The sequence below is a fragment of the Thermothielavioides terrestris genome, chromosome 1 (assembly GCF_000226115.1).
Source record: "Thermothielavioides terrestris NRRL 8126 chromosome 1, complete sequence".
Classification (NCBI taxonomy): domain Eukaryota; kingdom Fungi; phylum Ascomycota; class Sordariomycetes; order Sordariales; family Chaetomiaceae; genus Thermothielavioides; species Thermothielavioides terrestris.
In genome coordinates, this window is record NC_016457.1 from 9,548,065 (window position 1) to 9,574,791 (window position 26,727).

At 46.8% G+C, this 26,727-nt stretch overlaps 5 protein-coding genes across 5 annotated transcripts; 2 read left to right on the top strand and 3 right to left on the bottom strand.

Moving 5' to 3' along the window:
- Positions 1-8,491: 8,491 nt before the first annotated feature.
- On the top strand, positions 8,492-8,680 carry THITE_48913 (uncharacterized protein; the record flags this gene model as incomplete). The annotated part of the gene is made up of 1 exon (XM_003650973.1): positions 8,492-8,680. A coding segment is annotated over one exon (189 nt), but the record flags the coding sequence as incomplete, so codon positions are not given.
- A 3,439-nt stretch (positions 8,681-12,119) lies between these two features.
- On the top strand, positions 12,120-14,805 carry THITE_2110980 (uncharacterized protein). Its single transcript, XM_003650974.1, has 6 exons — positions 12,120-12,564; positions 12,635-12,946; positions 13,014-13,540; positions 13,606-13,927; positions 13,982-14,121; positions 14,181-14,805. The coding sequence occupies exons 1-6, from the start codon at positions 12,384-12,386 to the stop codon at positions 14,430-14,432; spliced, it is 1,734 nt and encodes a 577-aa protein (XP_003651022.1). The 5' UTR covers positions 12,120-12,383; the 3' UTR covers positions 14,433-14,805.
- Positions 14,806-15,182: 377 nt separating this feature from the next.
- Positions 15,183-16,345, bottom strand: THITE_2126993 (uncharacterized protein; the record flags this gene model as incomplete). Its single annotated transcript, XM_003650975.1, has 3 exons — positions 15,183-15,785; positions 15,870-16,005; positions 16,056-16,345. The coding sequence occupies 3 exons, from the start codon at positions 16,343-16,345 to the stop codon at positions 15,183-15,185; spliced, it is 1,029 nt and encodes a 342-aa protein (XP_003651023.1).
- Positions 16,346-17,377: 1,032 nt separating this feature from the next.
- On the bottom strand, positions 17,378-17,998 carry THITE_2039369 (uncharacterized protein; the record flags this gene model as incomplete). Its single annotated transcript, XM_003650976.1, has 1 exon — positions 17,378-17,998. One exon carries the CDS (start codon positions 17,996-17,998, stop codon positions 17,378-17,380), a length of 621 nt encoding a protein of 206 aa, XP_003651024.1.
- Positions 17,999-18,355: 357 nt separating this feature from the next.
- On the bottom strand, positions 18,356-19,535 carry THITE_2110984 (uncharacterized protein). Its single transcript, XM_003650977.1, has 2 exons — positions 18,830-19,535; positions 18,356-18,739 (listed from the first exon to the last, which is right to left on the bottom strand). Exons 1-2 carry the CDS (start codon positions 19,440-19,442, stop codon positions 18,459-18,461), a joined length of 894 nt encoding a protein of 297 aa, XP_003651025.1. The 5' UTR covers positions 19,443-19,535; the 3' UTR covers positions 18,356-18,458.
- Between the last annotated feature and the right edge of the window lie 7,192 nt (positions 19,536-26,727).

The window sequence follows — 26,727 nt, forward strand, 5'->3', positions numbered from 1 at the left end:
ACCGACTATAAGAATCTTAAATACTTTACTTAGCTATATCCGATTAGCGAACAATAGGCTAGATAGGCAAAGATACTCTCCTTATTCAACTTTGAGCTAAAGTACTAGCTAAGATCCTAGGCCTTATACCCTAATACACTCTCCTAGTATAAATAGGACGAGCCTAAAGACAACTAGTATATCGCCTAGCTACTTTCCCTAATTAAGGTGTACTAGACTAGTATATAGGAGGAAGCTAGGCTACCTATAGGAGAAACACTCTTCGAAGACAAATAGCTCGTTGCCCTATAGAACAAAGGTGTTATCGGAGACGAGCACTACACTTATCGACTCTAAGCCGTCTACAACAAAGCTTAGAAGTTTCCTAAAGAGGCGAATATAGCGTAGACCTAGATTATAGACTACTCCTTTAATACGTAAAGCGCGCTCTAGTTCTATAGCCGTCTCTAGCTCCCTATATAGGAGCCTTTAACTACTACGATTATCTAGTAGATTTATAACTTAGCTATATTAAGATACCTAGGGCGTAATAGGCTATTTAAAATGCTTTAGAGAGATTATCACTAGGACCTTATATCGTCTAATATAAAGTGGTTTATTAGGAACTATAATTAGTGCTACTAGAGTAAGATCTCCCAACAACTATATTAAAGGCTTCTATAGCCTTTGCCTATCCTTAATCGCTTCTAGAAATAGATCTCTATTAACTTTATAACCAACCTCCCTACAAAAGACGAGGGAGCACCTAGCTACCTTATAGTAATTACTAACCATCTCTCTAAGTATATATAGCTCGAGGCAATGTACTCGATAAAAGTAGAAGAGTATACTCTTTGATTCTATAATATATAGTAGCATTTCTATAGGTTCCTAACCTAAATTATAACTAACTATAGGTCGGACTAGCTAAGTAGGTTCTAGACCGTGTTATATAAGGTGGTAGGGGTAGAGCAACTCCTATCGACTTCTTACTATCTTTAGACGAATAGAGGGATAGAGTAGGTCAACTAAGAGGTGTAGATAATCTTCTAGATCTTCGTCTCCTTTATATAGTACGACTAGCCTAAATATCTTTTAACTTATTAGTTTATACTTAATAACAAGGACTTGTCTATAATTAGAGTAAGTCTAAACTACCTTCTCTATAGGTTTGATATAAGCTTTATATAGCTCATCACGATCTTAACGACGCCTATAGCATCCTTAGAAGGTCGTACTACTAGGTTCCTCTATTACTTAAAGGAGGGGATAGAGTAGACCTAAGCAACTATCGTATATATATAGTAGTAGCAGTAGACAAATATAAACCGTTCTCGCTATTTAGCTAAGAGGTTCTAGGTAGAGGACGAGGTATAGCTCTCTCTATATAATATAAAGACGAACCACCCTAGTAAAAAGCTCGACTAGCTAAATGCTAAGTATAAGGTGATTACAATATCGACTTCGCTAACGGTAATGCTCAACGTACTAAATGGTCTATACCCAACCTTCTATATTAACTTGGTTAAATAAGTAGCTTCTAACCTACTCCCTTTATAGAAAGTTATAGATAAGAGACTAGACCCTATATAGGTTATATCGGAGGAGGGTGTTCCCTAATAGGAATATAGAGTAAAGGCGATCTTTAAAGCTTAGAATATAAGAGAGAGAGGGAACAACTATAATATATACGTCAAGTAGATAGGTTACAATAAACTAATGTAGAAGCCTTTAAAGAACTTTTTAGAGATTGCTATACTTAACGAGTTTAAATAGAAGTAGGGAGATACGTAATATAATGATAAGCTAGTATTAAACTAGAGGAGGAAGGGGAAACGTTGTATTTATATATAGACTACCCTATAAAGACTAGCTACTTAGACAAATACAACTATATAGGCGTAGGAAAACTATAATACGTCTAAGTCTAGTCATTCTCCTAAACCTAGATAGAATAGAACTGTATACGAAAAAAACAATAGGACGTACTAGTAGCGTTATTTATTTAAGGTCTATAATAGGACCTACGTCGGTAATCTCTTCCTTATTTTTAAACAGGTATATAGACGGAGTAGGCGTACAAGGGGGTAGAGCGGCGATGCGAGGGGTCTAAGGCGAGGGCTATATATATACTTAATAGGTACGTAGTACATCCTTTACTAGAGAGGAAGGGCATCGACTATAGTACGGGTTATAGGCGGGGGAATATATATAGGGAGAGTGGCGAGGGCGAGACCCTTAAGGGGTATAGATAGGCGAGGGGGTAGTAAGCGTAATAATATAGTTCGCGAAGTGTGAATTCGTCTCTAGGACAGTTGCCTAAGACTATACTATAGTGTAAATAGCCTCTACAATATACCGATTCTCTCACTAGGAGAAATCGAGATATTGCGCTATATACTTAACTAGGTAGCTATAATACTATATAGTAAGGTTGTCCTAAGGAGCCTAGTATAGAACTAGGGCTCTTTGCTAGCCTAAGGTCAAAGGAGATAAAGGGGGGGCTAGAAGTATATTGAGTACAAAGGTAGAGCGTACTAGAGACTAATGCTATAGGGCTATACTAATTACGTTATAGAAGCTATATACGAAAGTACTGAATTATAGCGTTAAAATAGTACGATAGGCTAGCTTAGTCTTGGTCTTCTTTTAGGTAGGCTTAGCGATAGCTTGGTTATTAGTATAAAACTTAACTAAGCGTTTTAGACTAGTATATAGAAAGACGTTTATTACCTAGAGTACTAGATCTTAATAGTACTTAGTATAGGCTTTAGTATATTCTAAGCAGCTTTCTCCCTAGCCTTGAATATAATCTACTAAGTTACTATAAAAAAACTATTCGATATAATTAAGGTAGACGTCTCCTTCCTCCTTTAGGAGGGCGTTATCCTTATCGTTAGAATCTCCCTCTACGATATAGCTACTAATAATATAACGAAAGGAGTTGCTATAGTTGTTATAGTTCTATCTAGGACACTATTAGCTTCTAGTCTAGGGCTAGAGTAGGCCCAATATAGGGTAATATACATTGCAATCTTAGTTGTCGTCCCCTCTAGGACGACGTCCCTCGCCACTATCTCTAAGAGAAGCGATTGTTACCGACATTATAGTAAGTAAGTCTTAGGAACGTATTAGAATCGTAAAAAAAATAGGAAGCTACTATAGAGGGCAAAGCAAATAGATAGAATATATATAAGCTATATATATAGAGGAGGTAGCTAAGGGACTAAGCAAGTACAAAGAGGAAGGATTATAGGATAAGTCGAATATAAAATAGAAACGTAGTAGATATAGTTGGTAAAGTGGTTAGATATATAATAACAACGATAGGGTCGATACAATAGGAGTATAGACGTTGGACGACTATATAGCTTATATAAGAAGAGGTCGACAATACGCGAAGTGAACGCTCAATAGAGCGAATAGAAGGTAAGAAAAAACGCGAAAGGCGGAAGATATATATAGGATAGAAGTATAATAAACGAGGAATATATACGAAGTAGGATAAAGAGAGAAATGTCGATATACAAATAGGAAGAAGACAAAGTCGTAGAAGTAGAGAAAGGGTATATATTAGAAACGAGAAGAGAATATAGGGAGCGAGTTTATATAAGGGGAGGGGTTTTATTGGCAATAGATAAAGGGTTTATTGTACCTAATCAGTGGGTACGCTTTATACAATATAGCTACTATAGAAGAGAGTATAGGGCGAGGAAGGGGCTAATTAACGTCCTATAAAAGTAAGGTAAATAAATAACCTATAGCTAGGCAGTAGGATTACAAGTAGTAGCGCTAAGCTACCTAAACACTAGGTTAGACACTGGCGTTTGCTATAATCGACCCTACACTACGCTAGATCTACGTTTAGCGCTATACTATATATACCTTAAACTAGCTCCCTATCTAGGAAGGGGGGGGTATATTACGGACTAGGCTATACCTAGGCTAGGTATATAGGGCTACGCCTAGGATCTATAGTGGTCCTATGACGGGCTTGCCATAGGCCCGAGGCGGACCCGCCTCGCGCTTGGAATAATATCGGCCCGAGCCCCCTATACGCGAGCCCTTGAAAACTCTATATACAAGAACTGTAGCTTATACTTCTCCTTTTCTCTCCTTAAGGTAGTTGAATAGAACATTGTGCGCTTATCTATAGACGCTATAAGGCTAGCACGTTACACTAGGTTAGGAATACTAGCCTACTAAGCGTCACTGATAGCTGTATATAGTAACTAGGGGTTTTATATTTGATCGCCGCCTATATATTCTAGTCGCCTAGTAGCCATTTCTATAATAACTGTAGCCGTAGCTATAGACGCTTTATCGTATTTAGAACTTTCTCTTATAGGCTATATCTATTGTATAGCGTACGCCTCGCTTCCTTTACTAAGGTTAGACTTCCTAGGATTCGCCTACTATAGCTACGGCCCGCTATTAGCTTATAATCATTGAGTGTAATTATCGTGCCTACTATCGATATAATAAGGCTCCCTCGCCTATATCGCCGTTTATGGAGCTAGTCTACTGTGCCTAGGGTGAGGATCCGTTCTAGCTAATGCCTAACACTCCTATCCTACTAATAGCTAGTACTCCGATCTAGCCGATAGCTAGCACTCCCTCCTAGCCTATAGATCCTAGCTCTACAGCTAGTACTCCTAGCTTGCCTATAGCTATAGGAGCCCTAGATAATAATCCTTATATTATTTATAACGCTTATAGTATAGTACGCTCTCTGTAGTTCGTTGATCTAGCTATTAGCTTCTGTTTTTACTATATTAGTACAAGCTAGGAGCGAGATCCGTTAGGTCAATATAAGGTCTATTTCCGCTATACGACCTCGTAGCTCTAGAGCAAATTCATTGATATATAAGGAGAGGAGCAGGAGATCTGCCAACAATGCCTTATAGAGATCTAGGATCTAAGGTAGGCGTTATAGGCGTCAACTAGCAGCCTAGGCTCACTACCTAAGATATTGTCTTCTAGCAATCTATTCGCTAGTAGTAGTTCTACGCCTATATTATCCTATAAGTTGCTAGCTCTTCGCTATAGCCTAGTTCGTCAAAGCTAAGCGCTATATCTAGCGAGAGCACTATTAGTAAGCTAGTTACTTAAGCCTATATCTACGCCTATACCTAAGCCTATACCTAAGCCAGTTCTAGATCCTACTTTCGATAGCAATCTAAAAGTAGATACATTGACGATAGAAGATCGTATTCTTCTTTAGAGGTTCAAAACCGAACTAGACAAGGATAATATAGTCGAATGCCCTATATATAAGGAGCGTTAGTTCGATATCAAGCTCTAAGATAGTGTCTATACCAGCTATATCTTGTACAACAAGGCAAAACGCCTTAAGAAGCCTCTTTTCTTTTTAGCTAACAACGATCTTAACTTTGGCAATGTCCTAGATAGCCTACTAGAGCTATTATAGGTTGAGGAGCAATTGATCGCCTATATATATGTCTATATAGAAGTCTTTCTTTACTGTAGCTAGCAATATAAGTATTGTAGCTATATTATCAACTTCCTTTACGATATTAGCAAGGTTTATAGCTAGCTCCCCCATCTTCTATATAAACTAGACATTATCATCTTATAGCTAGCCAACTTTAACCAGTAGCTATATATTATCTAGCAGTTCCAACGCAACTTTTATATTAAGTAGTCTAATATCTAGGCGTAGCTAGACTTCCTAGTAGCGAATCACCCTGCCTATCGCGACATTGTTATAAGTAAGGAGTAGCTAAGCTAGCTACTGGAAGGCAAAAGTGTAATTAACGAGTTTCTAGTTGAAGATATTAACCTAGTAGATATCTAAGATATAGTTGACGAAGCTAACGACGAGTTACACCTTATTGACGAAGGCGCAATACCCAATATAATAGCGGAGGAAGCGAACTTAGATCAGTTGTATAAATAGATATATTTACAACAACTGTTACAATATCCTAAGCAGCTACCTCTATAGCTATATATCGAGATAGGCGATATTTGTCAAACGCTACTAAACAAGTTTAACTGATCGTAGCCGTTGCTATTGTAGGCGTTTCCTACCCTCTTCCCCTATAGGTAGGCTAAGTTCGTATCCCTATAGATAAGGTCCATTATATACAACGACTATATTCGGTATACTATATAGTACCAAGATAGCCGTTTTATATAGCACCCTCGTTTCCGGTTTATAGCGTTCAACACATTGATATAGAGCATTGTCAACGTTAAGAGCTCCTACTTCGTCAAGTATACTAACTAGAACTATATAGATCTCGAGGAGCTACGAGCCACGTTTAATTCCAATGCTCTAGAGGCGTAGTAGCTGCTTAACTCTATCGTCAAGTATATAGATATACTACGTGGTACCTAGGCGTTCTAGACCAGCTATAGCTACTAGCTAAATATATATATATATACGCTTAGTATATCTACGTTGTTTATAACCTTTAGCCTAGCCAACTTGCACTAGGATAGCCTAGCCTAGTATATACTACGTTACAACGAGTAGAAGTAGGCCTCTGACCTATAGCGGGTACGGATTGCTCGTAAAAACCTCTGCGACAACCTATATATCGCCATATACCACTTCGCCTAGCAGTACAATCTGTTCTAGGAGTATATACTAATATTGAAATTCGGTATTGTCGACTACTAGGATCGCTACGAGTGGCAGGCCTACGGTAGTTCTTACAACTATGGCCTATACTAGTATGCTAGTATCTGGGAGCTAGAGCTATAGACCGTAGAGGGTCGGCGAGCCTTTTATAAACGCTAGGGCTATTATATCACCGCTATCAACCCGGAGCTAGCCTATATTATAGCGTAGGGCGAGGCCAACGTTCTTACGGCTATACTATTCGAGAACGAACAGCCCACCTTCGATATACTGTCTTAGATCGTCAACCGGGTACAGTGGTATACCTACTCTAAGGCCTACTATATACGGCGCTGTAGGCTACCTAATAGCTAGCTCTCTAATTAGCCAGTATATCGCTTCTACTATCCTCGCCTACGCTACGAGGAGCCTATCGTTACAAAGGACTTCAATCCCAGTTTCTTTATATTCAATGGCGTACGAAATGATATACAGTTGAATAGCTATAACCAAGCTATTTCGCTTAGCTAGCTAGCCAATATAGACGTTAGTCCTTATACTAGCGTTGATATAGTGCTCAACTACGCTATTAAATACTGCTCTAAAGGCGAGACTAAGAGCAAGTCCTACCTAGAGCTATTATATAAGATTATACCTTGCTTCGCTAGCTATAACCTCGTCGTTTCCTTTACTACTAAGCTAATAAACAAGCTAATTTCTAAGTGGGACTAGTCTGTTTAGGAGGTAGTACACCTCCTAATATATCTCCTGCTTTAGGAAGGCTCCTATATAGTATATATAGTAGATTGCCGCTTATTCGACTATTAGTATATAGCTACTATTATTAACCTAGAGAACTAAGCTCTATTAGTATATTCGTAGTATTAGAAGTATCTTAAGTATATCGAGGTATAAGAAGACCTAATATACTTCGACTTCCTTTATAATATCGACTAGAGTTAGGGCCTATAGCACTAGCGGCGTTTTACCTAGGCTAAGCTATATATACTCAACTACTTCCCCTACTATAAGCCGGATCTAATAAACGACTAGTTCAAGGACTTTTACTATATAAAGCTAATACTAAGCTATATACATCGTAACCCTAATAAACTTAAGACCGTAGATAATATAGCCTTCGAAATATACTGCGAAGCTTATATATACTATCTCGAGGTTCAGTAGTATCTAGATAACTATTATAGTAAAGTATTTATTCCTAAGCTAGATAAAGAATTTGAGGAGCCTCTAAATAAGGAGCTCTAGCTATACGATTAGGAGGAGCTAGCGGCTACGCTTCCTAACTGCCTAGTTGAAACGGAGGACATTAACATCCTTGGCAACCGCGATATCGATTTGCTATACTTGTAGGAGCTATACGTTGGCTAGTATCCTAAGCTTGAGGATACTACGACTAAGTTCTAGAAGCTTAAGAAGGCTAAGTAGCGTACTAGTGAGGATAACGATATAGAGGAGCTCCTAGATATAGACCCAAATACCCTTAACACTAAGCAATGTATCATCTTCGATATATTTGTTAGCTACTACGAAACGTATTTGTATAGCGAGGATCCGGCTTCTATTCTTCTTTAGGTCGATAGCTATAGCAGCACCGGCAAGTCATATATTATCCGCCTCCTCTCTGCCTAGCTTAATCAACTAGTATAGGCTCGCGACAAGCTATCCCCAGTAGTCTACGCTACTCCTATAGATATAGCGGCAAACAATATTAACGGTAGTACGATCTATTCGTTACTATAGCTACTAGTCAATAGGAGGGGCGAGATCGATATACTCAATGCTACTGAGTTAAGTAACCTATAGGCTAATCTCAAGCACTTTAAGTACTTTATTATTAACGAGAAGTCTATAATCGGCTTATATATACTTATAGTGATCAGCTCTTAGATAGACAAGGTCTAGCCTCGCTATCGTAATAAGCTATTTAGTAGTCGGTATATAATACTGATTAGCGACTTTTTCCAACTGCCCCCTATTGCTAAGAAGCTATTGTTTACCAATATAGCGAACCTAAGTGCTACTAAGGTAGTCGGCTATAACGTATATCTAGCGTTCGACTATACCGTTGAGCTCAAGGAGGTCGTAAAGTAGTAGAGTACCGAGTAGGCTAGGTTTAAGGATATATTAGAAGGTCTATAGTACAATAACCCGACTATATAGCAATGGCGCTTACTTTCTACCTATATTTAGTTGGCTCTATTAATGTAAAAGGTAGTAAGCTTTAACGACGCCCTCTAAATCTATCTATACAATGCTAGTGTCAACGATTATAACCTTATATACCTTAAGGGCTTAAAGCGCTTATACTACTCCGCTATTACCGACAATACTAGGCCCTAGGCGAACGAGGTAGAGGCTACCAACGCTAGCAACCTATATAAGAAGATCCTACTTATACTAGGCGTATAGGTTATATTGATAGAGAATATCTAGACTAGCGCTAGCCTTGTTAATAGTGCTATCGGTATAATCTATAACTTTATATAGAAGACTAGCACCAACCTAAGAGCCGAGCCCCCTTTTATTGTATTAGTCAAGTTCGACAGTTATACTAGCCCTCCCTACTTTAGAGGCTAGCCCAATCTTGCCAACGTAGTCCCCATCTTCTGGTCCTACTATAATTTCTTATATAGCTATTCTACCTACATCTATATATAATTCCCTTTGACGATTATATATACTATTATAGTATATAAGTCTTAAAGCACTATACTCGACAAGGCGGTACTTAACATCTTAGATAAGGATTTCTAGCCTAGGCTTACGTATATAGCGGTTAGCCGTATTAAGTCCTTGTAAGGCATTATATTCGATATCGCGTTTAACCTCTTAGCGCTAAGGGTAATAGCCAACGCTAACTATATCGCCTAAGCCGAGGATATCGCCTAGCGCCTGCCCTAGTATATCAAGCCGTAGGATCTTATATAGGCCGATTCTCCTATATAGGAAGATTTCGACGAGGATATCTATAGCGCTACGCTATAGCAAGGCTCGCTAGCCCTAGAGGCAGTGGCGGAGGAAGACATCTACAATGCCTAGATCCGTAGTAGCGGCTAGGCTACCCAGAGTGTATAAAGGGCCAGCTGGTATAGAAGTACAAAGATACGTTCCACTAGTGGGAGTAGGAGCGGGTGCCGGTATACGAGATGGTGTAGAATAGGCAGTGCTAGTAGCGGCTAGGCTGCCTAGAGTGTATAAAGGGCCGGCTAGTATAGAAGTACAAAGATATGTTCTGCTAGTAGGAGCGGAAGCGGGTGCCGATGTACGAAATGGTGTAGAACGGGCAGTGCCGGTAGCGGCTAGGCTGCCTAGAGTATATAAAGGGCCGGCTAGTGCAGAAGTACAAGGATATATTCCGCTAGTAGGAGTAGGAGCGGGTACCGGTGTACGAGATAGTGTGGAATGGCCGGCTAGGCGGCCTCTTTGAAGTCCTAGAGCATCCAACCCAACTGTGCTTCATCGCCGCTATATCGCGTTATATTTGAAGCCGCTATTTGTTCAATATAGCCGTTATATTTGAAGCCGCTATATATTCGACGTAGCCATCATATTTGAAGCTGCTATATATATTATATATTCGATAGCTCTGTTATACAAATGGATCTCTATTCTACGCAGTTTCGGCTCTATATTGCAGCTCTGTATATACGGTTTGTTTGGTTTAGTACAAGACACTGGACTACGAGACAGGAAGTGGTGAGCGGGCGGGCGAGCCGAGCCGCTATACCATGCCGACGACCGGGCCGAGCCAGCCCAGACCGTGCCAACGCCGGAAGCAATCCGACCGAGCCAGCGCCGTAAGCCGAGACGGCGTCAGCCGTCGTAGGCTTCGGCGCGGCCGGTCGGATTGCCCGGCGTAGCCGGTCGGATAGGCGGCTGGCTGGCTCGGGCGGTCGTCGGCTACGGTGGGCAGCGCTGGCGGCATCGGCTCCGGCCCCGGCCCTGCCAAGCTTCGCTTCACCACTTACTGTGGCGCGGCACAGTCAAGGGTCTTGTAGCTCAGATTGCCTGCTCAGACGTCCTCAGCCTCAAGCGCGATGGTGCGCTACTAAACGCAACCTCGAGCCTGTCGAGTCCAGGCCCGGCGCTCATGCTGCTCAGGGGCGAGACTGTCCTCTGTACATTGTGTAAGTGCAGGCTACACGTGAGCGCCCGCATGCTGCGATGGTGGGCGCCCCCATTTCACGTAATCCCTCGTTCCATGATTGGTTCGCTGGAGTAAACAGTTCATGGTGGGCCGTGGCTGATGGCTAAAGAGGTCCCGCCAAGACTAATTTCGGCCAATTGTCGGCAATGTTTTTACAACGTTTTTACGCAGCCACGATCGCCAAGGCGTTTGCACTATCGCCAAGCAGTTAGTTCGCCGGGGGTACGGGGGGCGGCGCCAGCCCCCCGCTGGTTAGGGTTCGGGTTATAGTTAGGATGGGGGTTAAGGTTAGGGTGCGGGTTATCTTGGTTTTCTTGTTTTTCGATTTGGTTGAGGTTTCGTGAAGTTGTTGCGACGAGTCTTTGCGATTGTTCGTTGTTGATATTCCTCGAAGTTGTCAACCCCTTGGCGATTTGTAAATACTTGTAAGCGGTAACCTCCGAAATTAGTCTTGGCGGGACCTCTTTAGCCATAACCGGGCCGTGGGGGTCAGCGCGGCTCATCGACGTCCGTCCACCGAAGGGTTCGTTATGCATGAATGAGATTGTATAGCCAGGCTCGCCAGGCCCAAGGGGCGGCTCAAAAGTGACTGGCCGGCGGCATTGCTCAGTTTCCGCCATATCCAACGTAGCCATGCATCCAGTAGGGTACACTCAGATAGGAAGCTCCACGCAAGAACCCTCGTACAAGATCTACGAGGAAGGATATTGCGGTTGGTGCTTGACGGGAGAGTCGAAACCTCTCCAAGTATCCGTCCTTGGGGATCACGCCCAACGAGGGACGCTCGGACAAGTGCGGGGAACGCGGAAGTTCATGAGCTAATGCACATACACCGAAACGAGCGCCAATCGGATCGTGCAGTTGCCTTCGGAGAACATCCAACACAATCACACCCTGGAAGGTGGTGGCCTCGCCTTCACGACAACAATGAAGACCGGACAGAAGCAGTATACGAACACACGACAATGAATGTCTTGAGGAGGGCTGAATAGTACATCTGTACCAAGGTCGATGTTCATGATAACGTTATATGATCCATCAGATGATTTAACGTTATCTTCCCACGGTCCAGATCTTGTTGACGGACTGCCAAGGAAAACACTGCCCCACAGCCGCATGCAGCATCGTCACGCGGCATCCGCGGTGGCAAGCGCATGAGGCCGGACAAGGGTAAGGGCCTGGTCGAGCCGGTTTTCTCGCCGAAGCCGACGCAAGCTCTGCCTGCCGAGTTGCAGAGAGGTGAGTTTGGGAGTGTGAGAATGAAGGATATTGGAAGGACACTGCTGGCGTGATTGGGAGCAAAAATTGGGAGCCAATGAAAGGTCGACCGAGTACCGTTTTACGGTCAGGCGTTCTTTCGGGCGGCGGCAGGTGAAGGGCAGTCTTCCGGCCCTATCTCTAGCCGAGTCTCCACTCTTTCCTGCAGGTCAAACCCAAGGTCGCAGCGGCTTGTCGATCTGGCCCGTAGCAACTCAACTCTGCCGATGGCGGAGGGGCGCGGTGTCGTTTGGCCGCTCGGCCTCCCACTCTCACTCGGGTTCACCACTGGAGTCTCTCCACGCCGTCTCGGGGCGAGTCCACCGCTAAGGTTCAGAGGCCCATCAAGTACAGCTTGTATCTCGGCCTTGCCGACTCAATTGAGACTCAATGGCCCGTGACGGCGCAGAACACAGCCGTACCCAAAGTGCGACGGTCTCAGTCCAAGAGGTAGACGAGACAACTCCCCTCCTAGGGGCGGAGGCGCAGAAGCCTGCATACGTGACCTCACCCAATGCCGTGGACGACGACTTATGGCGACCGTCACCAGGCTTCTGGTGGATTGAAACAGGTATGTGGGCAGCAAGGACAGAGGAGAGGGCGGCATACTGTTCACCGTGCTGACATGTGCGGCTCGACAGCCCTGTGGGCCAACGTGTTCCTCTCGGGGTTCGACGGTACCATCACAGCCTCGACGTATGCCGCCATCAGCTCCGACTTCCACGCCGCCAACGACGCCGCATGGCTGACGACGTCGTGCTTGATCACGAGCACGGCGTTCCAGCCGCTGTATGGCCGGTTCTCCGACATGTTCGGGCGGCGGATATGCTTCTTCATATCAACAGTGACTTTCATGGTCGGCTGTTTCGGATGCTCGGTGGCTGAGAGCATGTTGGTGCTGAACATTATGCGAGCCGTCACTGGCTTCGGAGGCGGCGGGCTAATCACGATGGGTGAGTGCAACTCGCAATCGGTCCTACCTTATATGCTGCTTGCTGAAAACGCAAAACAAATGTGCAGCGACCGTGATCAACTCGGACATGATTCCCTTCAAGAAGAGGGGCATGTACCAGGCCATGCAGAACATCCTCGTCGGGTTCGGTGCTGTGTTGGGGGCGTCGCTTGGAGGTGTAATTGCGGAGAGCATCGGATGGCGTTTTTGTTTTCTGCTTCAGGTTCCGGTGTCAGTGCTTGCCCTTGTCGTCGGTTACCTTGTCCTGGAGAATCCCCCACGCATGGTCCCAACGCTGGAAGCGAAGCGTCCGCTTCTGTCTGCTCTGCGGCATCTAGATCTCGCAGGAGCTGTGGTTCTGGTCCTCGGTCTGGTCGCCCAGCTCCTGGGGCTGAGCCTGGGCGGCAATGACTTCCCCTGGGCAAGCCCGGTTGTGATCGGCTCGCTGATGGGGAGTGTGGTCTTGTTGCTCGTGTTCGTTGCGGTTGAAGCCACGACCAAGGCAATCCCCATGATCCCGCTGAGGATGCTGAGAGGCTGGCAGCCCACCGCTGTCCAGCTGACCAACGTGTTCTCCGGCATGGCAGCGTACGCCGTGAGTGCCCCGCCACCCTCCTCTTCACGCGCAATGCCCAGTGCCCAGCTGACGCTTGTGCTCAGTATATGTTCATGGTGCCGCTGTACTTTCAGGCCGTCCGCGGCGACTCGCCATCCGAAGCAGGCTTTCGGTTGATCATTCCGTCACTCGCGACTCCGGTTGGTGGTGTTCTTGCCGGCACGCTCATGCATCGTGGTTACCCGCTGTGTCTGAACGTCCGCCTTGGCACCGCCACGATGCTGCTGGGCAATCTACTTGCCCTGACGATGGGAATGTCGGGGAGTCGGTGGAAGGAATTTGTATATCTGGTGCCAGCGAATCTGGGGCTTGGTCTGACAAATCCGAGCGTGCTCTTTAGCTTCGTGTCCCTCTTTGAGCACAGGGGTAGGGAGACCCGAGAGACTGGAACGGAAAGAAAGGACACTGACGATTGAGCAGAGCAAGCGGTCGCCACCTCAACGGTGTACTTAATCCGGTCCATGGGCACCATCTACGGCGTTACCATCACTTCGGCCATCGTTCAGAACGTGTTGCTCGCGAGGTTGCCCGAGACGCTTGGGGATGCAGCTACTGATGAGGTGAGTGCTCTGTGCGAGGAACCGTCAGCGGTGTCCCATTGCTTACTGGGCATTCTCAGCTTGTGGAGAGGTTGCGGAAGTCTCTTTTCTCGCTCGAGGAGCTCGCTCCCGAGCTGGAGTGGGCAGTACGGTCTTTGTACTGCGATGCACTCAGGATAGCGTTTGCGGCCTCGAGTGCCTTTGCCTTGTTGGCCTTCATGTTCTCGCTAGCGCACAAGACAGGGTCGATGCAGAGGAAACGCGGTGATAATACCACTGAGGACGAGGTTGGCGATGCCAAGGACGGCCAGAGACCTGAAAGTGGTTGTTGATCTCTTGGATTCGGGAACCTGGGGCAATCTTGAGGAAGCCGAGATACTGTGTTCAACTCAGGGAAGGAGAGGAGTGAGGGAGCCCCCGGGGCAGACAGAGTCTCGGGAAACAAGACTCAGGTACTGTCAGGGTTGGGTTGTGATGGGCGGTCGCTTCCTGTTTAGCCGTGTTCGTCAGCCCTCCCAGAAATTGCGTGAGCGGCAGCTCCTTCCCAAAACACCACCATGCCTCCCCCACACGACCGGCCGGCCTGAGACATTTTCGGTGGCCCAGCAGATGCTTGGTCTTCAACGAATCTTCCTACTATCTGTTAGTTACTGTGATAAAAGCCCTGAGTTGCGCCCCGACCGCACTCAAGTCACCTGAACAAGCGTGGCTGAAGCCTACCCTTGAATGGCTCCCTGACCGACGATTCTTCGAGGCGTCGTCTGTTTTCATGTAAACTCCCGAGTCAAATCCGCACAGGCCCAAGGGAACCGACCTGATTTCACCCTTGTTTTGTCCCCTTTACCATCTCCGAATTACATCTCCCTTGTGTCACTTGACCAACGTCCAAGTGAGGTTCAGTTATAGTTACAAGACACAACAGTCAGTCACAACGCCCCCTGTTCTCTCACCTCAGGAGCGTCCTTTGCTCCAACGGTAGCCTGCAGAGCGGAAAGACGGTCCTCAGGGCGATACTAATAGGCCCAGCTCTAAGCAAGCTACATCTCCTAGCTCCGAACCCTCCCTTTCTCCCCTTCAATCCCTTATCGAAACGTGGCCACCTTCCCAAACGTGTCGCTCATTCCCCAGATCCCCTCCCTCAGGCAGCTCAGCTGCACAATCTGCGAGTGGTCCACAAACAGGTTCACATCGGCGCCGAACTCGCGCACATACCAATTGAACACCCTGGGCTCCGCCGCCTCGAACATGACCTTCTCCTGCGGCAGGCCGCGCAGCACCTGGCGGACGACGTCGGTGCGCCAGGCCCTGACGTTCTCCGTGATGCCCTCGCTCTCGATCATGACGCGCTCGACGCCGAGCTGGTCGACGAAGCGGCGGCCCAGCTCGACCAGCTTGCTCGGGTCCGAGGTGCCGCCGCCGCCGCCGCCGCCGCTGCGGCTGAGGGCCTCGAGCTCGGCCGCGTCCGTGTCGCCGCCCGCGCCGAACTGGATGCCAATCTCCGGCTTGGCCGTCAGCCCCTCCGCCTGCACGCGCTCGACCAGCCGCACGAAGTCGTCCGGCGGCAGCGACAGGAAGCCCGTCGAGACTTCGACTACGTCGAAGTGCAGGGCCTTGCACTTCTTGAGGTAGCGCGGGATCGCCGTGGCCGGGTCCGACTGCGTCAGGAGGTGCTCGATCCAGCCGCCCTGGGGTTGGGGGTGGGGTGGGGTTAGGAGCTTGGTATACCTAACAGGCTGACGTAGGGAGCAACGGGTAGAAGTTGAGCTTACCGTCGACACGTAGACACCGTGCTCGTGGGCCAGCTCGATCAGTTCGCGCAGTTTGTCCTCGGGGAACAGCGCGAACGAGCCGCCGGCAAACTTGAGCCCGTCGATGTGGTGGCCCATGCTGGATGGTGTATGTGATCTGTCAGCGGTGTTCGGCTGCGTAGCGGTATTTGTCTTCGGGGCACTCACGTCTCGAGCACGTCCTTCAGATAGTGCTTGCCCATGGCCGAGTAGTAGGGCCCTCTGATCTCGGTGACGCCGACTTTGCGCGGCTTGGGAGGGCGCGTGTTGTGTCGGACGAAGCCGAAGCCGTGGTCGTCCTCGAGCATGATCTTGGACTGCTCGGCCGGCACGCGGGGATGGGTCGCCTTGGTGAGCTGTCGAGCAGTTGTCGAGAAGGGCCTGAGCATGGACGGCCGGCTGCCGCGGGAGGCAGCGAATCCCCGCTGGAGCAGCGCTGGGAGATGTCGCGAAGCCATTCTGGAGCTTAAGAGAAGAAAGATGCTGATTCGTGGAGGAGTGCCTCTCAACCGGACGTTGGTCTCAACCTGAGCCTGCCCCCTAACGGAGCCACGGGAATCGGTGCAATGAGGAGCGCAGACGAAACCGCTGATGCTTGCACAGGAAGCCGCGCAGCGACCCTAGGTATTTCGATGGCCGATTTGGGACTGTATTCGACCCGCCAAGATTCAAGAACCAGTTCAGGCACATACACAGCAACAATAACAGGCTCGAAAGCGGGATGTGGCAGCGGTGACATCACCGTTTGTCAATTCACCCCATCTACACCTCCGGAGTGCGCCAATCAGCAACCAAAGCGCGGCTCAAGATCAAGGCCTTGTGTGTAATCCGTACTCCATGGAATCTATCTGTTGCTTTCCACAACCCGGAAGATGAAGCTTATTGCTCGTGTTTTCCTCGTGTTTTGTCCCCAGATCGAAAACGCGGCCGGTCTGCCGCAGCCGATGGAGACGGCGTTAGTCCCATCATTCGTTGACACCAATTCACCGTTTCTTCAACTTTCTGCTCCATTTGCTTGTCAGAATCAGGATGCTGCGGCAGACTCAATATCCAGCCCTGCACTTGACGTTCGAATAGCAGCATGGAAGGATACCATTAGGACCCTCTGTTCTTCGCGATTCGCCGTCGTGTTATACTCAAGTGTTTATCCTAGCTGCGGGCGCCGAGGGATGGCTGAGAAATAAAAACCTACAATGGCGACTCCGAGGGCCGCGGAACTTTGCAGTTCAAAAACCGATGGTGTTTGATGCGCTGTGAAACGATATCCCTCATTAAAATGTGTGCAAGCCCTTGTCCCCCTTCATGCTTCGCTGGTAACCTTCGTATCCTGCCAACCCTCGTCCCGACAGACCCCTTTTGAACCACGAAGATGCCGACTCGCCCTAGGGCCCACAGCAGCAATCCTCCCTCTCAACTCTCGACGCCAGGAACCCAAACCTCCGAACCCGGCCGAGCACATGGTTGGCCAGGCTTCCCCGTCATGCCGCCTTCTAAAGGGAAAAGGCTTGGTACACGGAATTGATCGGCACGAAGTCGACGAGTTGCCGTCCCTCAATCTCGACGATGGGCGCGGCGTAGAACGTCCGGACGCCGACCACGTCGGACGGCTGGACGGTCCAGGGCGGCCGCAGGATCCCGGAGCGGACCATGATGCTGCGAGGGTTGGGGTTCATCCAGGTGGCCGACCAGTCCTCGACGAGCTCCTCCCCCGGGACGTTGAGCTCGTGGCGCAGGCCCATGATGTGGCCCAGCTCGTGGGCCATCAGGGAGGCCATGCTGTTGACGTGGGCCGGCTCGAAGGCTCTGCCGAAGACATAGAGCGTGCGGTTGGCGGGCGGCTCGTTGCTGGGGTAGAAGCTGCGCGCGATCGCGGTGTACGACGGCGTGGGCGGCTCGTCGAGGTAGACCACCCGGAACGTGGCGGGCCAGTCGCGCGTCACATGGTGGAAGGGGACCCCCGCGCCCCTCCACAGGGCGATGCCCTGGACGAGCCCCCAGCTCGCGTAGGCCGCGTGCTGCAGGGACGGGAATGTCTCGTGGCACACGACGTAGCTGAGCACCGAGCCGGGCGCCCATCGCGGGATGTGGTTGTTGCGGCCGATCTGGACCATCTGGATATACGGCGTGCCATAAAATCATACTTGGCGCTGTTGCTCGCTCTGCTACTCCCCGCGACTCACCGAGAGCGCTCAGGCGTTTTCTGTCTCTTGAGAATAATAAGACCTTGCTGATCGGGCTTCGGCGGCATGCCCACCCATGCCTGCCACAGAAAAAAACACACCTGCACGGCATCACCGGGCCGGGACAGGGACCGCCCAGTCGTTCCTGCATTCTATGTTCAACCGTACATCAGCGACAGCGGTGAGCCGAAGGCCATTGCAGTCGCACGGGAACGCGGCAGGTGCGCGTGGGTAAGTCGCCAAAACTTGCAGACTGCCTCAGCAAGCTTCTATGCACATAGTATGCCACGCCTCGAACACCATGACGACCGACACAACATGCCCTGGAAGCCAACTCCGTGGATAATACATAGCCTTTTTGGTTTCCCTTACTCCTCTCGTCCGAACTGCTCTATAGCTCGTCCCGCTCGGCGCTCTTGGTCTCGGCCGCTGCTTCGGACTTGGCCGTCTCCGATTCTCCCGTCTTCTCGACTTTCTCCGCCGTGGCCGTGGTCGTCGCCGTCTCGGCGGCATCCTCGCCCTCCTCCTTCTTCTTCAGCACCTCAGCCTTGACGCGGAACTCGATATCCCGCTTGTTCCGCGCCCGCTGCGGAGTGCTGTGGTGCACCGGGTAGGCAACCACGCCGCCGTCGACCAGATCGGCGCTGTACTTGGTGAGATCGCGAAGCGACTCTGCAAAGCCAGCACCGTTAGCAAACTCTCCTCTTCCAACCTCCGCTCCCCCAGAGGCCCGGCCCAGAAACGAAGATGAAAGCCACCTACCCTCGCACTCACTCCCCTCGGCGACCCAGAGCGGCAGCACCTCATGCAGCGCGCCCGGCGCGAAGACCACGACCCGCCCATCGTCCCTCGCCCGCCACTCCTCGCTGACGGGCACCTCCTCCGGCACCCGGATGGGCGAAAGGACATCATACCCCTCCTTGGGCCGGCGGAAGACGGCAAACAGGCCCTTTCCGGGCCCGCCGTCCCCGCGCTCCTGCGCCTCGATCCACTCGCGCACGGCCAGCGGCACGTCCGTGTACGCCATGAGCAGCAGGTTGCGGTCGTAGCCGTGCGGGTCGATGCCGTCCCAGCTGCCGGGGTACTCGCGCGAGGAGAAGACCTCCTTGAGCGCCTCGCGGTACGGCAGCAGGCCCCGCGGCGGGTGGTCGGACAGGTCGTCCAGGATGAACTCCTGCGCGGGGAAGGCGCGCTCGGCGGTGCACGCCGGCGCGAATTGGCTGTGCTTGGCCGAGGTGAAGGGGTTCGGCCAGCGCCAGTTGGCCAGCTTCTCCGGCTTGCCCTTGAGGCGCCGCCCTAGGGAGGGGCTGGCGGGCCCGATGGCGGCCGCGCCGGTGGCGAGGAGGGCTGTGCTGAGGAGGATTTGCGGCTTCATGGTGAGTTTGGGGTGGTGAGATGCGGCGGCGAGCCGGGAGGGAGGGAGGTGTGAGATTGAATGATGGTGCGCTCCCTGTCTTCAGTCGGTGTGGAGGCTCAGAGGGTAAGGGCAATGAAAAACAAATTAGAGTCTACCGAGAACTTGGGAAGGGATCACTGCATCGTGGACGAAAATTGGTCCGCCGTCACGGTTTATACCCCCTTACGCGACTCCATGCCGCGCAGGAAACTGCTGCGCTGTCCTCCGGAGTGGCCTTCCGCATTTCCGGATTCGTGTAGCTCCGGCCAGGGGCCGGACGGGGAATGAGGGCAACGGTCCCGGGACGATGGAGCAGCTCCGCAGCACCGTGCGGAGAAGCTGTCTTGGCTGGAATGGGGTTTGGGGTAAAGTCAGGGGATTGTCAGAGCCTTCGAAAGTCTCCACAGGTGATCAACCCGGCCCGGTGCCTCCTCCGCGCACAACCACAGCGATGAACTCACTCTTTCCAGGAGCCAAATACAGCCGATTAGGAGGCCTTTTCGGTTCCTTCATCCCTCTTGCTCGACATGTGGTACGCGGATTGGTCCCTCCCCGAGGGTGTCGGCCCAAGCGGCCAAAGACAGGGGCACCCAAGGTGGGAAAGATTACCAAATGGTGACCAGACTCGAGAAAGTGGTGTTGCCGTCAGATAAGGAGCGTTCCAACTGTAAATGCATTAAAGAGCGTGTGATATATCTCACAACCTTCTTCATCACCCTCGATTCAAGAAGCAGCGCCAGTACTACCAGAGCCAAAAGACATATCCGAGATCCAGTGGCCCAACAAGACATCTAATCAGCCATCTGCACTTGTCACGTCAGGGGTAAGGGGCTCAGAGCTTGGCACAGCGCACTGGCCATAGCTTCTCCACTCCTAGATATATATATACCACGCTCTGTTCAGTCTTTAGCTCTCCTTTATACTGGAACAACGCACTCTCTTTGTATCCCGATGCTCTACTACGATCCTACCGTTGTATCTACACCTCGTAGCTCGCTATAGCATGTCAATTATAAGCCTAGGCGCTCTATAATTGTACGTAGCTAGTAACCTATAGTAAGCTCTCTCTCTCTCTCTCCTTTTCTTACGCTTTATACCTCAATATAATGACTACCGAGAGTAGCTCAACCATTATACTCCAGTCCTATATAGATTGGACCAAGTAGTTTATAGAGCTTAAGCTTATAGCTACGAGCAATGGCATCTAAGACGAATATGATCTAGATGCTTCCAACGAGCTTTAAAATAAGCGACCGAAAGTTCCTTCGGAGGATAAAGTAGTCGAAGAGCTTTATAAGAAGTACGCTAAGGAATTAGGTATCCTTATAGGCTAAGCCTTAGCTCCTACTAAATAAGAGGTTACTACTAAGCTTAAAGCTATATATAAGGAATACCTTATACTTATAGTTATCTAGGAGAGTAAAATAAAGTTATATTCATTTATCCTCTAGTGGATTATACGCTCTATTCACCGACCTCTACTTAACGCTATATATATCGTTATTTCGAATACTAGACTCAATAGTCTCTAAGCTCTTATTTACAAGCTTTGTAAATAGCTTATACCTTTTAATACTCTCGTTAAAGATTTAGCTACTCGACAATATATAACGGTACTATAAGAGGTATATAGAGTAGATATCAACCTATATAAGTAGTACCACTCTTAGAACAAAGTATATTTATATATAAAAAGCTTCGATATCCCTAAAGTAGTCGGACCTAGAGTATCTAAATACCTTATCGAGGTAGTCGGTCACTAGATCGCCCTAGACTAGGCTCGTCACCAGCTCTCTAAGATCGAGGCACTCGAAGCCTAGAGGCGCCCAATTCCTACTCTTAAAGAGCTAGGCGCTCGCCTTAGCATTTAGATCGACAACACCACCACTAAGGGGCTCGACTATAGCGCATTTACTTCTTTAAAAGTAGCTTAAGGTAATAGTTCTATAGATAATATAGGCTCTTATAGCTTAAAGCTCTATTTATACCTTTACAAGGCCAATGGCAAGTATAGGTAGAAGCTAATAGAGTATTAGTTTCTCTAGACGGTAATCACTAGGGTAGAGAAGGGCTACTATAAGCTTTTAGAAGTATAGATTACTAAGATTAGAGAGCGCCTCAACGAACTAAAGTGGAATTCCCTTTAGGAGAGCCTCTAAAAGCGGTATAGCTCTAGCTCTATAGAGTAGAGGAACTCTAAGTCAGCTTCTTCTAACAAGGTCGTCTATACTGTTATCGACCTAAGCCTCCTAGACGAAGGAGCTTACTACTTGTTTATATTTTCGACTACTATTACCTACTAGCTCTCTTAGAGCATTCTCCTTGACAACTATACCGCTTTATATATCGTCAACGATAAGAAGCTCCTAGTTCCTAGTACCTTCGTACTATTAAGAGACAGTGACTATATAGAAGTAGGCACTACCACTTTTCTTATTTTAAGAAGAGGAGAGCGTATTATAAAAGGAGTATTAGATAGAGAGTAGGGGAAAGGAACTATAGACCTCTACTTAAAGAACATTACTATAGTAGAAGGCTTTTATACCAACATTATATCGAAGACCACTCTATATATAGTTGGCATCTAGTATTTAGGTCTAGACTACTCTCTATAGTACAAAACGCTTAAGAAGAGTATAAAGATTAAGTAGTTGGTTTATAAGTTTAATGTAGTTTTCCTCGAATCGAAGAACCTTTCCTCTATTATAGACCGGGCTATACCCGGGCTAGGTATATAGGGCTACGCCTAGGATCTATAGCGGTCCTATGACGGGCCTGCCATAGGCCTAAGGCGGACCCGCCTCGCGCCCGGAATAATATCGGCCCGAGCCCCCTATACGCGAGCCCTTAAAAACTCTATACGCGAGAACCGTAGCCTGTACTTCTCCTTTTCTCTCCTTAAGGTAGTTGAATAGAACATCGTACGCTTATCTATAGACGCTATAAGGCTAGCATATTATAGTTCAACTACCTTTAGGCAGATAGAGCAATTGTTGCTTCTAGACGTAGACGAGAGCAGTACACTAGGCGTTTCGATACTAGTATCGAGCGGACTAGACGCTACTATAAACAACCTAGGCGTCCTATAGGTTCTAGACCTAGACTAGGTCTACAAACACTTCTAAGTCTTGTAGAAAACGATCGTATAGTAGAATATAACTATCGAGGAACTCTATATAGCTTAGATCGCTATAGCTTAGACTATAAACACCCCTATAGTAGCCTACGCCCCGGCTTCGACGATTAACGCTATAGCTTTAGTAGCTCCTAGGACGCAATAGAAGCGCCTCCCTATAGGACAACCCTTCGACGGTAAAAAGGAACTCTTTGCCGCCTAGAGGGCTACAATAGCGTATATCCTAGTAGTAGACTAGGACTTTATCGGAGGCCTCTACAACTAGTAGATGTTCATTTAGGGGAACCTTAGCTAAGGAGTTTAGGCTAAGGTTATAGCCTTCTATAAGTTAGGAAGGCTCTACTACAATTATAATCTAGGAGCGTTCCTCGAGTACTTTGCGACTATTTATATAGACCTCTATAAATAGATTATAGCCTTGACGAAGCTAGATATATTTCGCTAGGGAGACAACGAGCTATTCTCCTCCTTCTTTATTCACTTTAAGGCGAAGCTATCGAAGGTTAGAGAACTCAATTAGAGCAACGAAGTACAACTTATCAGACTATAACGATGCCTTTCCCTAAAGTTGAAGTATATCGTAGTAGGACAAGGGGTTCTATAGAACGACTATACTATAGCTATTGCAAAATACTATAAGATCGCTACCGACCTAGAGGCCCTTCGTCTAGAGGAACAATATTAGCGGTCCTAGGGTAAGCGACCTAGGCCCAATATAGATATAGAGAAGGATATAGACAAAGATATACTAATAATCAAGATCAATGTAGCCTATATTGCCTCTATCTAGGGGGGAGCTAACAAGGGCTATAGAGGAAAATAGTAGTAGAATAGAGGAAAGCGAAGTATAAACGTACTATAGGCGAAGTAGGTAAGCAACGAAGTATATATAGCACGTCAATAGGCTAGAGCCTATATCCGTTATAGGCGCCAAGGTTATTTTATAGCCACCTATCCCTTTACCCTAGCTAAGAGGCTAGCTCCTTAGGTCGATATCAATAAGCTAGAGGCTAAGGAATAGGTAGAGGAGGACTCCTTCTCTAAAGAGAAGGAGGGAAAAGAGTAGCCCCTATACAAAGTCTTGTACAGGGGTCGAAAGGACCTAGCCGTTTATAGAACGAGTTTATAGAGATTAGAGAAAGAATAGATAAGCTACTTTTTCTAATCCCTATTTTCCTAAACTCCTTTGGTTTTATAAATATATAAATAAATAGTAGGTACTAGAGCTATAGAGCTATTAGCGAAAGAGTATATTAGCGGTTAGAGATCAAGCAAATAAGCCTATCGACTCCCTATACCCTAGGCGTTGTAGTTAAAGGGGTATAAATTATAAAGAAAATTATATATATCGCCTAGGCCGTAATGGATATTAATAGGTGAATTAATACTACTATATTCTATATAGTCCTAGGACTAGCCTACAACGTTATTCTAAGGCTCCTTTAAATAAACTACTATAGGATTATACTAGACCTAGCTAACAAAGTCCTTACTATCAATTCGTAAAGCAGCTTATAGGTATATAAGTGCTTCTTATAGTGGAAAGAAACTAATACTACCCTAATTATAGGCGCGATATTCGTAGGCTTAGCTTATAGAGTATAAAAGAAGAAGTCTAAAAGAGCTTAAGACACGTTCCTCGTCACTAGTATCCGTAAGATAACTACTATACTAGGGGTAGCCGTCTCTTAGCCTAACGCTGACCTAGACCCGAAGATCGCTCTACTAAAGGAGCTACAAGACTTCGCCAACCTCTTCGATAAAGAAAAGGCGAACAGTCTACCTTCCTATTGGGGGGAGGCCGACCATTATATCCGTCTTAAGATAGGCCTAGACAAGAAACCTTCTAAGCTTCTATAGGGACCTTTGTACAATATGCTAAGGGACTACCTCCTAGAGATTTAGAAGTAGGTCGTAGACCTAATAGACAAGGGATAGATCTAGGTAAGCTCTTTATTAGTAGCTGCCCTAGTCCTCCTTATAAAGAAGCTAAAAGGGGGATAGAGGTTCTATATAGATTATTAGGCCCTAAACAAGATCATTAAATAGGACTAGTACCTATTCCCTTTAATTAAGGAGACTCTTTGGTCCCTAGCTAGGGCCAAATAGTTTACAAAGCTAGACGTTAGAGCTACCTTCTATTGTATCCGGATAGCTAAGGGGGACGAGTACCTTATAGTGTTTTATACGAGGTTTAAGCTATTTAAGTGGCTAGTCTACCCTTTTAGGCTTATAGATACTTCTATAACGTTCTAGAGATATATTAACAACGCCCTTGGCCTAATGCTAGAGGACTATATAACGGTGTACCTTGACGATGTCTTAGTGTATTTAAGTAGGAGCTAGAAGAACTATATAAAGAAGATATATAAGGTCCTCTAGAGGCTGAGGGATATAGGCCTCAACCTAGACCTTAAGAAGTATACGTTTATAGTAAAGGAAGTTAAGTACCTAGGGTATATTATAGAGGTAGGAGTCTATATTCGCCCCGACCCTAAGAAGATTAAGGCTATTCGCAAATAAAAGGTACCCTATAGAGTCTAAGGAGTATAGAGCTTCCTTAGGTTTACTAACTTCTATCACGACTTTATCCCTAACTTCTTCAAGAAGGTAGCCCTATTGATATGTCTTACCTATAAAAATGTCCTATTCCACTAGGGCAAGGAGGAATAGGAGGCCTTCGATATACTTAAGGCTATATTTATATCGGAGCCGATCTTCGCCTAGTAGGATCTTAAGAGGAAGACAATCGTAGAAGTAGACTATTCTAGTATAGCACTTAGTAGGTACTTGTCTTAGTAGGGGGAGGATAGGGTCCTTTACCCTATAGCCTACCACTCTATAAAACTGAGCTCTACTAAATGCAACTATACTATCTACAATAAAGAGCTATTAGCTATTATCTTATACCTTAAGGCCTAGTCGACAAAGCTTCGAAGCGTAGTAGCCCCCTTCACTATCTTAACCAACTATAAGAATCTTAAGTACTTTACTTAGCTATATCTAATTAGCGAACGATAGGCTAGATAGGCGGAGACACTCTCTTTATTCAACTTTAAGCTAAAGTATTGGCTAGGATCCTAGGCCTCGTGCCCTAATACGCTCTCCTAGCGTAAGTAGGATAAGCCTAAAGACAACTAGCGTATCGCCTAGCTACTTTCCCTAATTAAAGTATATTAGACTAATATATAGGAGGAGGCTAGGCTACCTATAGGAGAAACGCTCTTTGAGAATAAGTAGCTTACTACCTTATAAAACGAAGGTTTTGTCGAAGACAAGCACTATATTCACTAGCTCTAAGCCGTTTACAATAAAGCTCGGAAGTTTCCTAAGGAGACGAATATAGTATAGACCTAGATCGTAGACTACTCCTTTAATATATAAAGCGCGCTCTAGTTCTATAGCCATCTCTAGCTCTTTATATAGGAGCCCTTAACCACTACGATCATCTAGCAGATTTATAACTTAGCTATATCGGGATACCTAAGGTATAATAGGCTATTTAAAATGCTTTAGAGAAATTATTACTAGGACCTTATATCGTCCAATGTAAAGCGGTTTATTAAGAACTACAATTAGTGCTACTAGAGTAAGATCTCTCGACAATTATATCAAAGGCTTCTATAACCCTTGCCTATCCCTAATCGCTTTTGGAAACAGATCTCTATTAACTTTATAACTAACCTTCCTATAAGAGACGAAGGAGCGCCTAGCTACTTTATAATAATTATTAATCGTCTTTCTAAATATATATAGCTCAAAGCAATATACTCGATAGGAGTAGAAGAGTATACCCTTCGATTCTATAATATATAGTAGCGTTTCTATAGGTTCTCGACCTAAATTATAACCGACTATAGGTCGGACTAGCTAAGTAGGTTCTAGACCGCGTTATATAAAGCGGTAGGGGTAAAGCAACTCTTGTCGACTTCTTACTATCCCTAGATAGATAGAGGGACAGAGTAGGTCAACTAAGAGGTATAGGCAATCCTCCAAATCTTCGTCTCCTTTATATAGTACAACTAGCCTAAATATCTTCTAGTCTACTAGTTTATACTTAATAATAGGGACTTGTCTATAACCGGAGTAAGCTCGAACTACCTCCTCTATAGGTTTAATATAAGCCTT

What these genes read in the sequence shown, in the direction of transcription:
- THITE_2110980 (XM_003650974.1), top strand. Translation starts at nt 12,384, where the DNA reads ATGGCCCGTGACGGCGCAGAACACAGCCGTACCCAAAGTGCGACGGTC. An exon ending in CCGGCATGGCAGCGTACGCC is followed by an intron (nt 13,541 to 13,605) that starts GTGAGTGCCCCG and finishes GCTTGTGCTCAG; the next exon opens with TATATGTTCATGGTGCCGCT. An exon ending in GTCCCTCTTTGAGCACAGGG is followed by an intron (nt 13,928 to 13,981) that starts GTAGGGAGACCC and finishes ACGATTGAGCAG; the next exon opens with AGCAAGCGGTCGCCACCTCA.
- THITE_2110984 (XM_003650977.1), bottom strand. Translation starts at nt 19,442, where the DNA reads ATGAAGCCGCAAATCCTCCTCAGCACAGCCCTCCTCGCCACCGGCGCG. An exon ending in CGAGGGGAGTGAGTGCGAGG is followed by an intron (nt 18,740 to 18,829) that starts GTAGGTGGCTTT and finishes CTGGCTTTGCAG; the next exon opens with AGTCGCTTCGCGATCTCACC.